At 35.5% G+C, this 16,193-nt stretch overlaps 1 protein-coding gene across 1 annotated transcript in view; it reads left to right on the forward strand.

The window, feature by feature from the left end:
• LOC145716241 (phosphatidylinositol-binding clathrin assembly protein) overlaps window positions 1–16,193 on the forward strand; it is a 58,813-nt gene that overhangs the window by 29,466 nt on the left and 13,154 nt on the right. The window contains exons 2-4 of the mRNA XM_081798995.1: window positions 4,260–4,402; window positions 8,479–8,554; window positions 11,542–11,644. Of these exons, the coding sequence (XP_081655121.1) occupies window positions 4,260–4,402; window positions 8,479–8,554; window positions 11,542–11,644 (322 nt within the window). The remainder of the gene's footprint in view (window positions 1–4,259; window positions 4,403–8,478; window positions 8,555–11,541; window positions 11,645–16,193) is intronic.

Below are 16,193 nucleotides of genomic sequence, written 5' to 3' on the forward strand. Positions count from 1 at the left end.
CCCACTCCAGCAACCCTCAGTTTGTTTCCTGCAATTAAGAATTCCTCATATCACTGAGATCATATGATACATGTCTTTCTCTGTTTGACTTATTTCACTCAGCATAATACCTTCCAGTTCCATCCACGTCGTTGCAAATGGCAAGATCTCATTCCTTTTGATGGCTGCATAATATTCCATTGTATATATTCTCCCAGGAATATTTGTATAACTTTGGTTTTGTATTTGGTCTACTGTGGATTCATAATCTCAACATGAATTTTTTTTTTTTTTTTAAAGATTTTACTTATTTGACAGAGACACAGCGAGAGAGGGAACACAAGCAGGGAGAGTGGGAGAGGGAGAAGCAAGCTTCCCGCAGAGCAGGGAGCCCAATGCAGGGCTCCATCCCAGGACCCTGGGATCATGACCTGAGCCGAAGGCAGACGCTTAACGACTGAGCCACCCAGGCGCCCCTCGGCATGAATTCTTATTTCTTCTTCCTGTTTAATGTGAAGTGCTGTATTTTAGTTTCTGGACTTACCTTCAGTTTTTATGTGATCGTTTCTAAAGTATACTGTAGTTTTCATAAGCATTGTAATAAAAACCTTTATTTGTTAGATCCTCTCCAACCTGAAATTTGAAAATTTTCACATGTAATGGGCTCAGGTTTGTTTTTTATTCCTTTGGCAATAGCAGATTGTGCAAATAGTCATAGATTGTTGGTTTTAGTCTATGTAAAAAATACCATTTTGGATGCTTATTTAAAAAGTCATTCTAGGACTGACCATATGCTTATTTAAATGAATGTATTTATTAAAAAAGTATGAGTGACCACTGTACACAAGGCACTGTTCTGGGCCTTTGGGGATACAGTAGAGAACAAAACATAGCCTTACCCACATGGAACTTACATTTTAATTGAGAGAGAAAAATATTAAATGGATTAAGATGAGTTAGGTGGTAAATGCTCTGCAGACAAAGTGAGTAAGGATGGATAGTGAGGGTTTGGAGGTAGAGGAGTGCCCTGAGGCTTTGTTATTTTGTATAATTATTTGGAAGAGTTCATCTGATAAGGTGACATTTGAGCAAAGATCTGTAAGAATTAAGTGTGGGAGCAAAAAGTGTAGATATCTAGGAGAAGAGTATTCTGGGCAGAAGGAACAGCAAGTGCTAAGCACCTGAGGTAAGAGTTCTTGGTCTGTGGGAGGCATTGCAAAGGAGACATCTGTGTAACTGAAGCAAAGTGACGCAGAGAGAGCTGATCACAAAGGGTTTATAGCATTGGTTTATAGCATTAGAATATATATATTCTAATATTATATATAAAATCCTGTAGTTGAAACTACAGTCTATACCTTTTGCTTCATTTACGATCTGACTTAAATCTTAAGTCAGATTTCTGACTAATCGAGCAGTTTATTACCAACTTTGTGATGAAGAGTGTGGAAATTGCTAACAAAAATGTTTGCAGTCTCCTTTTAAGGTCTCTCAAACTAGTTAGAAGGTAATGATTTGGAAATAAATAATTACAGTGTAGGATAATTCTATTATGTAGAATTATGTGCTAGCTTTAGTGACTGGGGGGTACCTTGGTATGTGAAGGGAAGACTTGATTCATTTTGAAGAATGAGCAAGAATGTAAAGATGCAGGGGTGAAACAGCAAGGTACATCACAGAAAACTGGAAAGTGGTTTTGTATTGGAAGCTAAGATTTGAGATGGGAGAATATTGACAAGGATGAAGTGTATGCCATCCTGTAAGGAGTAGGGATGTCATTGAGGTTAAGCAGTGAAAGTGTTGTGTTGTAGATCATTCTATGGTCAGTTTAGAGAAGGGGGGTGTGAGGTGGGTGAGACCCCAAATCAGGTATCATCAGGTAAGAAGCAGTCAGTCCATCATTTCTTTGTGGGGACAGTTTTGGGTGGAGCAGGTTTGTTTGTTTTTATTCATTTATTAATTTAAAGTAGGTTCTATGCCCAATGTGGGGCTTGAACTCACGACCCTGAGATCAAGAGTCACATGCTCATTCAACTGAGCCAGCCAGGCGCCCCAGTGGGTGGAACAGTTTTAAAATGTGAAGTGCCGATTGTGCACTTTGCAGGACAATTTATCTTCCTCATCCTTGGTATTAAATGCCAGTAAAATCTCTGTGTTAATCTCCCTCCCCAATTTCTGAATACTTCCAGGAGAGGTGGCACCCCCTAGTTAAGAAATAGAATTTAGGAGCACCCGAGTGTCTCAGTCAGGTAAGCGGCTGCCTTCAACTCAGGGTCCTGGGATTGATCCCATGTCCTGTTCTCTGCCCAGCGGGAAGCCTCCTTCTCCCTCACCCTCCACCTGCTTATGCTCTCTCTCTCAAATAAAATCTTATAAAAAAATAAAAAAAAAAGAAATAGAATTTAAACTCTGGCTTTGGCAATGATAGTGGGATGGAGAGGAACAGGTAGAATTGCTGGAGATTTAGGAGACTTGGTTACTGATGGGCTCTAGGGAGTGTATATGAATACAGAGAGGTAGGAGCACCTTTGGGGTAGTACTGTGACAACAAATTTTATGACAGGTTCAGTTTTGAAAACTAAAAAAAATACGACTCTGAGGAGTGTGGACTTGATGCCATCAAGAGGAAGTAACTTTAAGAATTGAATAGCTTATCAAAACAATTTCTGGAAGGATATAGAAAAATGTAGATATATCAAGATAAATAGAAAAAAACTAAGAATATAACTTATAATTGAGTTCAGAACTTGACCAGTGTGTTTGAAGTTTTAAAGGATTCAAAAGGAGCAAGACAGATAAGCCTTGCCCTCAGACTACTTTTTGAGGGGCAGAGAGAAAGCTTAGCTTTGGGAATAAGGTGTACATAATATATTTAGTGCTGTAGGACAGATATGAAGTGCTATTTAAGAAGAATCAGAGAAGGCAGAGATCAAGTTCTTTTTATTATCAGAAACTGAACCATACACACCAAATTGAAAGTACTATTTAATTTTTGTTGCAAGTATGAATTGTGAAAGCCTTGTATCATTCTCCTGTTCCAAGGGTACTCTGACCCTGTTGTGCTTTGTTCTTTAAGCATTGTTGGCTAGGGTAACTGCTTATCTAAAATTCATTTGTTTATTCAATGTTACTTTGTATAATAATTGAGCCTATTAGAACAAACATTTTTGAAAGATTATAAGCAGATAAATGGTCATGGTTGCATTGGTGTTTCTTGTGATCAAGGCCAAGTTAGGTCACTTGAATTTTTACTTAATCATTATGCGCTGAAGATTAAAAGTAGGCAAACTGCTTATGAGTCATGAATAACTTTAATTTCTTTCCCTTATGGTAGTTATAGCTGAGATATTTATACATTTTTATACATTAAAAGTAAAACAACTCATTTCTTGGTCTTCCTCTCTGTTCTCTAAATTGGATTGTATCTTGTATTTTCTTCATTGAATTTGACATCTCTTAAGTAGATAGGAGGTAAAACTCTGAGGTCTGTTAAGAGCTGCTCCCTCCCACCCCCCCCAGTTTTGGTGCTGAAACAATTATATGTTAGACCATTTTATAGTAATGCTCTCCCGCTTAAAATATAAAATTGGAACTTACATTGTTTTAACTGTTTTCAGAGTTCCTGGATCATTTCTTACTTGAAAATTTATGCAACAAGAAACTTCAGTTTGTTTCCTGTTTTGTTTATTAGTTTTAGCTAGTTGATACCAACTGATAACTGAACTCAGTAAAACTGAAGGGAGAGAAGAATGAAAATTTATATAAACAGATCCTACCCACTCTCAGACCACATGTTTTGCTCTGTTTTCTTAATAGTGCAAACACAGCATTCTAGGGAGAATATTAATAAAGGTAGTTTGACTTTCAGCTTGTTCATGCTTCTATATGTATGATTTTTTTTTAAGTTTTTTTTTTTTTTTTTTTTTGGAATGGTAGGGATGAATAATCCTAGCACTGTAGTTCTGAAGGTTTATGAGTAATAAGAGAATTGAAAGTTCTTCAAGGCTTTGAAATAGTTCCTTTTGAGATAAAATACTTGAGGGTGAATTACTCTCAGAGGAAGTTTACTTTCTGTTATTGATCCTTTATGTGATCCTAATCAATATCCTATTAACTTCTCAGGTGGATTATAGTGGTCTCAGTTGTTCTCCTAAGAGATTTTTAATAACTTCTCCAAATTATCTATTGTTGCTCCACTGTTAGATTTTTCACTTGTCAGTGTGCGCATCTGAAATTAATAATAAAGCCAGAGAGTAAATCTGTTTTTTTTTTAATTGCAGACTTAATTCAGTGCACAAATGAGATGAATGTGAACATCCCACAGTTGGCAGACAGTTTATTTGAAAGAACTACTAACAGTAGTTGGGTGGTGGTCTTCAAATCTCTCATTACAACTCATCATTTGATGGTGTATGGAAATGAGGTAAGCCAAATTTTTAATTAACAAGCATATTGCTGTGATGACTGATGATTCAGCTTGATTCTCCTACTGAAATTTCGGGAATGGCTTCAAAAACCAAATAATACAGGTTAAAAGGGCAAAGTGACTAGGTAGAAATAAAATTGTAGATTCTACAATTTGAGGAGATGGTCTGTAAGTTGGGAAGCAGAAAGTGGGTCAAAGCACAGAAGACTTATAATGGATCAAGAAGCAGAGATTAATGCCTAGAGGTAGGTTCTGTAAGCAGCACTGGTCTTTGTAGACCTTGTGTATAGACCGTATGTTTGTCTTTTGCTTTATTATGGCTCAGATTTCTATCTGATATCATATAGTTGTCTCTGGAACCACTTTGCTTAGTTGAAAGCTGTTATATTGAGGACTAAGATGGCATTTGCTGAGAGGGACTGATTAAAGAGTGCCTTCTTAAGCAGAGGTGTGTCTGAAGTCTTTGAAGTCTTCATTGCCCAGAAGGTTAACAAAAAGATGCTTTTTGCAAAAGCTTTAAGCTTTTGCATTTTAATGTTTGGAGAGAATCTTCTTGTTTTCCATGATAGCCTAGCCAGCTGATTTTTAGTTCTTACCTTAAATGATTTTCACAGCCCAGTATACTTACTTGCAAAGTTGAGTTAGAAGGAACATTTAAAATTGTGTTAGAATATTTGAATGCAACTAGATAAATCTGCATTTAGTATGCACCTTAGAAAAATGCAGCCCACTGGTTGCTGAGAGATGGCTTCTGGAGAAATGGGAAGGGACTTTAATTAATGGTATTAGACTTCTGAGCATAATGACTTTCTGACATCCATCACTACTCATTTTGGGCTTTTCTGCTATACCAATAGAGAGCATCATTGAAATTCAGATTTCAAGCAAGAATTTACCTATAACTCTTTCATTGCAGCAGATCTTACTGTATGTACATTTTGGTGTTCCCTTCTGGTCCTTGTCTAGGAGTGATTTTTTTTATAGCTACAATCATAATTTAGATAAAATACTATATTTAGCTTTTTTATATACCATCACACCATAAGCTTTTCCATATTCTATATTTTTTATATTTATCATTTTTAATGACAACCTATTCGGTTATATAATCCATAATATTAACTTTCCCTTTCCTGGGGCGCCTGGGTGGCTCAGTTGGTTAAGTGACTGTCTTTGGCTCAGGTCATGATCCTGGAGTCTTGGGATCAAGTCCCGCATCGGGCTCCCTGCTCAGCGGGGAGTCTGCTTCTCCCTCTGACCTTCCCCCATCTTGTGCTCTCTCTCACTCTCTCTCTGAAATATATAAATAAAATATTAAAAAAATATTTTTAACTTCCCTTTCCTAGAAATTTAGCTTTCTGATTATTCATTGTTAGAGCAGCACCACATTGGATGATTTTATTGGTGGTATTTAAGTTGTTTTTTTTTTTTAAAGATTTTTATTTATTTATTTGACAGAGACACAGCGAGAGAGGGGAACACAAGCAGGGGGAGCGGGAGAGGGAAAAGCAGGCTTCCCGCCAAGCAGGGAGCCCGATGCGGGGCTTGATCCCAGGACCCTGGGATCATGACCTGAGCCGAAGGCAGATGCTTAACGACTGAGCCACCCAGGTTCCCCAGTAGTATTTAAGTTTTAAAAGTTATTTCCAGAAGTGTTACCTGAAATATGATTGCTTAGTTAACAGACTTGATCATTTTTAGGACAAATGTTATTCAGTTGCTTTCTAATTTATTGTAGCCAGTGTACAGAGTTAATAGAAATATTTGGGTATTAGCTTTACTATAACTTGAAGCATTTTGATCTTAACTAGGGTAATAGTTTATGCTTTTATTGGGACTATGTTTACTTAAGATCATGATCATTCTGAAGAATTTCGGGTTTATGGTATTTTTCACCTTTTTAAAAAATACATATATAGTTTATTCTTTTTTTTTTTAAGATTTTTATTTACTTATTTGAGAGAGAGACAGAGAGAGAGCATGGTGGTGGGGGGATCAGAGGAAGAAGCAGACTCCCTGCTGAGCAGGGAGCCTGATGTGGGGACTCCATCCCAGGACTTCAGGATCATGACCTGAGCTGAAGGCAGTCGCTTAACCAACTGAGCCACCCAGGCGCCCCTAGTTTATTCTTTAAAAAGAAAAACCACAAATATGACCAATTAGAATGCCAGATAAAGAGGAAAACTGTTAGTGGTGGCTTTTAGAGACTGTAAATAAGATGATAATACTAGAGGCAAAACTTTGACAAAGGCAAAGAAACAAAGTTGACTATCATTCCTTACTGACAGGAGGAGAAAGATGATAGCATTTCTGTGTGGTTTTTAGATAAACCCATGTTCATTTCCCTTAAGCTAAGACAAATGTGATGTTCTTCTCATTGGCAGGTTTATTAGTCTGTAAGAAAGTATGCATATGATTTTACTATGCTGTGGTGATGAGAATACCATAGGGCAGGGAGGAAAGTGATCCCCTGTCCTGCCCCTGCCAGGAGACATTTGTCAAAAATGATGGGGATGCTCTTGGCACACCTAGGTAGAGGCCAGGGATGCTTCTGAACATATAATAATGCATAGGACAGGCTTCCCACAATAAAGAATTACAACAGCTTATGAAAATCATGGAGTCTAATACTGTCTTAGGATTTTTTTAAAGATTTTATTTACTTGAGTGGGGGGAGGGGCAGAGGGAGAAGCAGACTCCCAGCTGAGCAGGGAGCCCTGTTTGGGGCTCGATCCCAGGCCCCTGGGATCATGACCTGAGCTGAAGGCAGATGCTTAACTAACTGGTCACCCAGGCACCTCTTGTCTTAGGATATTTTAATACCTTTTTGAAACAAGTCATTTTAGGATAAGTGATGAAATGTGAGTCTTCAGTTTACAAATTGTTTTCAAAATCCTGACTTGTTAGTTTGGGGTGAATGCAGATGAACAAGATTGAGTTAAGGGAGTGATGGTGTATACCCTAATTGATAGTAACCCTCTGCATACGTTAAAAAAAAAAAAAAAAGGAAATCCTAAGGAGAAGTGAAATTGAAAGGAATTAGCTCTCTATTTTAGAGGGTGTATATAAAGGGAAATGAAGGTAGTGTTCTATGGTAAGCACTTTGGAGAGAATTTTGACGGTATTTTGAGATGACCTTTACATAGATGCTGATCCAACAATTCTACCCTGTTTATATCATGATAAACTCCTGTATGTTTGCACCTGGATACCTAGTACAAAGATGCCTATGAAACATTGTTAATGATAGTGAAATTGGAAAGAACTTAAACATTCATGAAGAAATGGATACATAATGATATAGTAGGTCATTGAAATATTAGAACATCATTTTAAATGAATGAACTAGATTTACATATATTAAAGGGATAATTCTTGGGGAAAAGTTGTTAAAAAGCATATTGGAAAAGAAGTACAGTATGATTTTTCTGTAAATTGAAAATAGAAAACAAAATTTGTACAGTTTATAGGTTAAATATATGGAAAAATAGTAAAAATATGTGTGGGAATGATACCTACTTCAGAAAAGTGATTGACTTTGAAGAGGGAAGGAAATGAGATGGAAGGTGTGTTTCAATAGACTCTTTAATGTTTTGTTTCTGTAAGAAGATTAAAGTAAATATGGCAGTGTGTTTAATCTGGACGGGGGTAAGGGGATATCTATATTATTCTCTTGTATGATTACAAGTATTTCATTTTTAAAAATGTCATAAAAATTTGGGTCACCAGGTAGCTGTTTAAAGATGCCACTTTAGTGTGATTAACTATAGCCATAATATGCTGTAGTAAAGCCAGAATTGCTGGTTCCAGGGTAAAAGTGCCTCTTTCCTTTTATTTTGATGCTTATACCAAAGCCATGGGCATTAGGCTTTAATAAATTCCTTTGTGCTAGTGAAATATATGGATAATGTTTTTAGGTTTGGTAACTAATTAGGAGGACTGAGGATGAGAAGTTTAAGCTAGATAAGCTTAACGGAATGTGTTAAACACACCCCCCTCCCCATTCTCAAATTAGAGTTTGTTAGATGGCATTACCTTAATTTGACATAATTATTTGTTTGTTTGTTTTCCAGCGTTTTATTCAGTATTTGGCTTCAAGAAACACGTTGTTTAACTTAAGCAATTTTTTGGATAAAAGTGGATTGCAAGGTAAAGACAGCTTACTCATTATGGAAAATCAACCTTGTATGATGATTACTGCAGAGTTGAACTCTGTCTTTTAGCTGTAGAATTTACTAAAGTATTTACTAAATACTACATATTTAGTAAAAGGTGTGGGGAAGAAGAAACTGTCTTTTAATGTGAAGATTACAATTGACTTTAGTACTTGACACCTAGAACTCTAAGAAATAGATTAAGATAGTGGTTTCAGAGCATGGATTCTGGAATTGAATTGCCTGGGTTTCAGTCCCATCTCTACCACTTACCATGAGTCCCATCTCTACCACTTACCAGCTGCATGAACTTGAGCAAGTTACTTCACCTCTCTGCATCTATAACGTCAGGAATAACGATAGCACCTACCCTTATAGGGTTGTTATGAGGCTTAACTTAATTGATAAATGTAAAGTGCTTACAACAATGCCTGGTACACAGGGAACACTGTGTAAGTATGAGCTTTCATTGTTACTGTTATTATTTTATGCTTTATTCTGAGAAATGTAGCTGGAAATATTATATATTTTAGTAGCAAAGGTAAGTATGGTATGTTATTCAGATGAATTGCTCACTGATGCTCACACCTATTATTTCATTTATTTTACTTCTAATTCCATAACTTGAGATTGCTATACTCTGTTGTAGTGCTCCATGCACATTCTGTCTTACTGGGATCTGTTGTACTTAGTTCCAGAACTAGGCTGTTAATATTATACAGGGCCAGCTGTAGGAATAAGGGACATACCAGATGACTTGGGAATATTCAACAGTAGGGCTCAATCTGGGAAATGTCTTTGGAGAAGGGGAGATTTTGTGCTGGGCTTTGAAAGATGGACAAGGACATGGGTTAACTTAAGCAAAGGCACATAGATGTACAAAGATGTGAAAGAGTATGGAATATTTAAGATTTATAGAGCAAATGAATATGAACAGAATTTATGGGTGATGTATTGCAGAGCATGTAGTGGCAAATATCAAGAAGCTGTTTGGGGCCAAAATCAGACGTGGAAGATTTTTATGGTGTTGGGATTTTATAATGCAGTGAGAAACCATCAGAGTTTTTTGATTTGAGGAAGAAGGGGAGAGGGGGTGTGTCTTATAAAGAAAGTGCCATAGCTCAGTAAAGGTTGGGTTAAAGTGATAGAGTCTTAAAGACATTAAGACTGTTTTGGTCAAAAAAAAAAAAAAAAGACTGTTTTGGTCATTGTTCTGGTCATCTAGTAGAAAGGTAATGAGGACCTGAATTATATCTCTTGTTGGAGGTAACATCAGTGGAATTTAGTGACTAGCAGTGTTTGGGTCAGGGACTGCCCAGTTCAATACTTGTTCACTTTTGGCAGATGGAAGTATTAATTAGAATGAATCAAATACCCTATCTTCCAGAGATTTTGGAAGGCCAGTAATCTGTACATAGGGCTAAGTGTTACAAGATTGATTTTAATAAGAGGAGCAGTGCTCTGAGTAGTTAAAAATAAATTAAGCAGTGGAATACCTTTTTCAAATAAAACCTTAAATAGAAACCAGAAATATGTAACAGATAAAACTGGAGTTGGTCTTTCTTGGGGGATGTGGAAGAAACTCTACTTGTTCGTATTTTTATTTCCGCTTCCCCTCATTCACTTCATTTGAAGTTAAGAGGCTGTGGAAAACAATTTGCAAAGCAGTACTCAGAAGCAGAGTATAATGCATTTGTTCAAATGGGGTTTTTTGGTATCTTATTAGCTACTGATTTTCTACTTTCTTAAGATGGAAATTAAGCACTTCTAGTGATAAGGTTTTAGAACTGTTATTCCTTTTATGTAGAGAACATTTTTTAGGCCTTTTATTTGAAGCTCCTATTCTGTAGAGAAAACTCAGAAAATAATTAAAAGCATGTAATTCAATGGTTTTGACAAGTAATTTTGATTGAACATGTATTTTGTTGGGTGGAATCTCATATATACACACTGGATGTTATACTGGATGTATATAAATAAGCCTCTAGTCTAGTGAGTTAGACACTATGTACATCAAATAGCTAGGAACTGAACATAGAATAAGAATAATGTGGGAACACACAGAGTTCAGGCAAAGTGTCAGAGATTGAAGGATGGTAGTTATTTCTCCCAGCAGGAGGATGGAGTAGAGTTGATTAGAGGGAACAATATAAACTAAAAGAGCTAGGAAATGTGAGTATGTAACACCTAATAAAATGCAGTAGAAGTTATGAGAATACATGAGGGCAGTCATTTTTTTTTCTATTTTGTTCATTGTTTTTTCTCCAGCAGCACTTAGTAGGCACTCAAGAAATATTTGCTGAATAAATGAATTGGTAATGATGTTAAATCCAGTCACTTTACATTTTTGTTATTGTTTTGGTATTTTTAAAGTTGTAGAGATCATCAAAAAAGTGAAATTTGTTAGATGAAGATGAGCTAAAATAAGATGGACCTGCTTTTTAATGAGTAGCAAAAATTTATAGACTTCCTTGAGCAAGGCAATAATTAAAATATAAGTTGCTTTTTAAATAACATTGATTAGATCTTATGTTGCTGAAGTTTTCAAATCTCATGAATATGATGAAAGAATATCTTAGAGAAAGTTTAAGTATTTAAATTATAAAATTGCTTAATGATTTCAGGAGAGGGGCTTACGGTTCCATAGGATGTTAAATTTGAGTTATGAGGTTATCAAATAGTGTTTAAGAGAACATGGTTTTCCAATTGTGGTAGGAATGTTGATCAGAAGTAAAATAGAAATACTATTTTAGTGAAATTCTAAGGGAGGGAGGTTTTTCAAAGCCACATATGACATATCTGACTTAAAACATGTGAGGTCTTAGAGATTTTAATGTGATACTGTTCATTATTAGTCACTTAATATATGTCATTAGATTGAGTTGGGATATCAAGATATTATGGTCATTGGATGAAATGAGTTGGTTTTCTAAGCAAATTGGGATTTTAATAATTTGTGAAAACATTTTCTGTTTCTTACAGGATATGACATGTCTACATTTATTAGGCGGTATAGTAGATATCTTAATGAAAAAGCAGTTTCATACAGACAAGTTGCATTTGATTTCACAAAAGTGAAAAGAGGGTGAGTTAAGCTTTCCCTTTTTTTGATATCTGATGTATTTGACTATTTTAAAATGTAAACCATAGAAATTACTAGATTATGAATTGTGAAATGTTAGGCCAGTTTTAAAAGATGAATTTTATTTTTCTTTGAAGTATATCATATGCTTTTTGTGCTAGGATTTTTTAAAGTTCTTTTTAATTTTATAACAGCTTTTTTGAGATACAGTTCACATAACCTAAAATTCACTGTTTTAAAAGTATATAATTAAGTGGGTTTTAGTATATTTACAAAGTTGTGCCACATCACTGTCTAATCTCAGAATATTTCATCATTCCTGTGAGAAACCTCATACCCATTAGCAGTCCTTCTCATTTCCTTCTTCCTCCAGACCGTGGCAGCTACAAATCTTCTTTCTGTCTTTATGGATTTGCCTATTCTAGATATTTTATGTAAATGAAATTATACATTGTATGGCCTTTTGAGTCTGGCTTTTCTCACCTATCAAAATGTATTCAAGTTGTAGCATCCTTGTTGTAGTGTGGATTGCTACCTGATACAGCCTGGTATACAGATTTTTCTTATGGTATATGAGCTCTCAGGAAAAAAGCCACTAAAGACATTCTTAAGGGGCATTGGTGACCCTTGTAGCTCTAAAGGACTGCCCTGATGGGAATCTGGCTTCTGCAGAAATATTTTGGTGAATGCCTTTCTGAATTTCCTTGCTGCTCAAATACCGAAGCAATTAATGTTTTCTTTAAATTGTTCTCTTGAAATGTTAAATTACCAGACTGCAATGGAAAATTTTCTACAAATGTAGAAATAACCCCTTAGTTATTTAAGCATTATTTTTTTAAGATTTTATTTATTTATTTGAGAGAGTCGAGTGAGTGTGTGCTCCAACAGGGGCAGGAGCAGAGGGAAAGGGAGGTAATCTCCAGCGGACTCTGCTGAATGCAGATCCTGAAGTGGGGCTCCATCCCACAACTGTGAGACCATGACCTGAGCCCAAACCAAGAGTCGGATGCCCAACCAACTGAGCCACCCAGGCGCCTCAGCATTTTTATTTTTTAAATTTTTATTTTATTTTTTTTAAGATTTTATGTATTTATTTGAGAGAGAGAGTGCCTGCACACACAGTGGGGTGGGGGGGAGTGGGCAGGGGTGGGGGAGGGGCAGAGGGAGAGATTACCAAGCAGAGTCTGGGCTGAGCATGGAGCCTGACTCAGCTTGATCTCACGAGCCAGAGATCATGACCTGAGCTGAAACCAAGAGTCAGACACTTAACCGACTGAGCCACCCAGGCGCCTCTAAGCATTTTTAGAACAATCTAAATGTTCTTTGTCACTATTCAAAATTAATCAGGAGGTGATTAGTTGGAATTTACTGAAACTTAATATCCACAGATTTTGTTTCCTATATTTAAGTACTTTGTTATTTGTGAGATGATAGTAGAGGGGTTCATCTTACAAATTTGGTTCTTAATTCCAGTGTTCTGTCCCATGAACCATTTTCCATTTGGACTTATATTAATATTTCACTATAAAGTGTGTTCAGTAAAACTAATCTTCAAGATACTTGTAGATTTCAGATTAATAGATTTTTAAAATAGTAACTTTTTTTCTAATCTGAAGGGCTAGTTTTGAGATTGAGGAGAGTTGCTGCACGCTGTGTTTAATAGAGCAAACTTTTATTATTTGGCTGAGAACAGCCCTTGATTATGCACAATATATTTAGTATTGACTTAAAGGAAATTACTCTTAAAGGGAAAGGAAAGTAAATCAAGGAGCCATAATTGAGTAAACCAAGAAGCACAAAATTTGACAAGCACACATAGCTACATACACATAGTATATATGTATCAGATTATATATATATATATATATAAGAAAAAGTATAGGACATTAGGGTGTGAGTTGAGAATGTGACAGCACTTAAAATTTATTATATAATAAAAAAAATTTATTATATCATGGCTAAACCTCAGTGAACTGTTTTAATTTTGGAGAGGATTTGTGTGGTAAATAGTAAAGTTTTATTTATTAGGGTAATAATTTTGTATGTTTGGTATATGGAAACTGGTATATGTAACCTATAATTAGAAATAAGTATATATATGAAGGCACAGAGAAAATCATGTAACAAATTGGATTATGTTATTTGAAGACTGCTTTCCTTCCCTGTTGTGTATTTTAAATATTTTCAATCAGTACTTCTGGATCTATTTCATTCTTCTGAATGGCTATAGGATTATGTTCTAGATGTACATTTGATCTACTGTCATTTTTTTGTCTTATAAAAGCAATGCATTGACCATCCTTTTACATGTTATATTCTTTTTTTTAAATTATTAACGTATAATGTATTTGTTTCAGGGGTACAGGTCTGTGATTCATCAGTCTTACACAATACACAGTGCTCACCACAACACATACTATCCCCAATGTCTATCACCCAGCCACCCCCCATCCCCCCAGATGTTGTTACATTCTTAAGTGAAGTTTCCTGTAGAATAAATTCTTAGAACCGATAAGTCAAAGGATATATATATACATTTAACATTTTAATAGAAAACACCAAATTGCCCTTTATAAAAGTTGTACTGCATTATTGACTTAAATATAGTTATAGATACCTCTTTCACTATATTCTTCCATCCTCATCAAAAAGTATCTCATTAGGTGTTTGTTTTACATTGAGTCATTGAAAATTCAATAAATGGTGTTACTGAACCTCTTTCTCTCTTAAAATGCCATTCATGCTTTGTTCATTGCCTTTCAGTATCTTTTGCCCCCTTCCCTGTTGGGTATTTTCTTTCCTATTATGTTTAATGTTAAGAGCTCACAGGCTGTTTGGTTTTTTTTTAAGATTTTATTTATTCATTTGTCAGAGAACGCATGTGCATAAGCAAGGGGGAGTGTCAGGGCAGAGGGAGAAGCAGGCTCCCCTGCTGAGCAAGGAGCCTCATGTGGGACTCAGTCCCCAGACTCTCATGACCTATGCCTAAGGCAGACACGTAACTGACTGAGCCACCCAGGTGTCCCTCACAGGCTGTTTAGTCAGATTAATCTAGGTTTGAATTCTAGCTTCACTTCAGTTAGATGAGGAATTTTAATAACATACTTCAGCCAGCTTGCTGACTTTTGAAAAATAACTTTATTTTGAAATAATTTCACTTCCAGAAATGCTGCAAGAATAATATAGGTAACTCCTATACACTTTACTCAGATTCATCAGATTTTATTATTTTCTCACATTTACTTAATTATTCTGTGTGTGTATATACTTTTTTTCCTGAGCCATTTGAAAGTGGATTGCATACCTCTTGCCTTTTATATCCCATAATATTTCAGTGCTTCTTTCTAAGAACAGGGATCTTTTATTACATATCCATCAGCTTGCTAATTTTTTCTACATCGTGGCACATAAACTGATACCACTGGACAGTGGGTTAAATTAAGAACACTTCTTGAGGCTGAAGGGTTAAGGATTAATGTCTTGGTGCATATATAACCAATTTGTACTGTTTGTTCTGCGCAATGGGGAAGCTTTGATTTAAGCTCTGAATTATTTCATCTATAAAATGTAAAACAGTGATGTTATTAGCACTTGTCTGTTAGAATCATAGTGAGAATTAAATATTGTGTGTAATGCTTATTAGCATATGGCAAACACTCAAACTTTTTGTATATTAGGAAAATAAATTGTCATGAGTTACAAATATTTTTTCTTTCTTTTTTAAATGTGACTAAAAGTCTTAAAATCTTACGTGATCAAAATAGTAGTCTTTATTTTTATGGCTTTTTTCTTTTTAAGGACACTCAAAATGAGCTTTTCTACCCCCAAAATGATCAATTACCTATTCATGTTTTCATTGTATGTATTTGTGGATTCAGTATTTTAGGTTTAAGTCTTTGATTCATTTGTAATATATCTTGGTATAAGAAAAGTGAGGTGGAGATCAGCTATAATTTTATAGAATATAGGATATTTAAAAATTAAGATTTATTGCCCAGTAATGGTTAAATGACTTTTTGCTTATAAGTACTACTTTCTTTTAAATAAAGCCTCTTTTTTGTTATTTTGGTAAATACTTAGTCATTCTTCAAGAATTCACTCAAACAACATTTCTTTGAGGAAATCTTATTTCTATTGTTAAATTTTATGTAACATGTCACCTACATGAGGGCAATATAACCTTAGTCATATCATCAGGACTTCCACGGTGTCTAAACATAGTAGGTGTTTAGCAGTTTTTGAAAAGATGACTAGATCACTTTGTAAACAGTGTATTAAATGGTTCTGTGGAAAATGAATCCAGTAAATTGCCTGTAGATTTATCTTTTCAGTTGGTTATTAAACATCACTCCCTAGATGAACCATGAGAGATGATGGACTCTGAAAAACAAACAGGGTTCTAGAGGGGAGGGGGGTGGGAGGATGGGTTAGCCTGGTGGTGGGTATTGAGGAGGGCACATTCTGCATGGAGCACTGGGTGTTATGCACAAACAATGAATCATGGAACACTTCATCTAAAACTAATGATGTAATGTATGGGGATTAACATAAG

The sequence above is a fragment of the Leptonychotes weddellii genome, chromosome 11 (assembly GCF_054177405.1).
Source record: "Leptonychotes weddellii isolate Sample4059 chromosome 11, ASM5417740v2, whole genome shotgun sequence".
In the NCBI taxonomy this organism is placed as follows: Eukaryota; Metazoa; Chordata; class Mammalia; order Carnivora; family Phocidae; genus Leptonychotes; species Leptonychotes weddellii.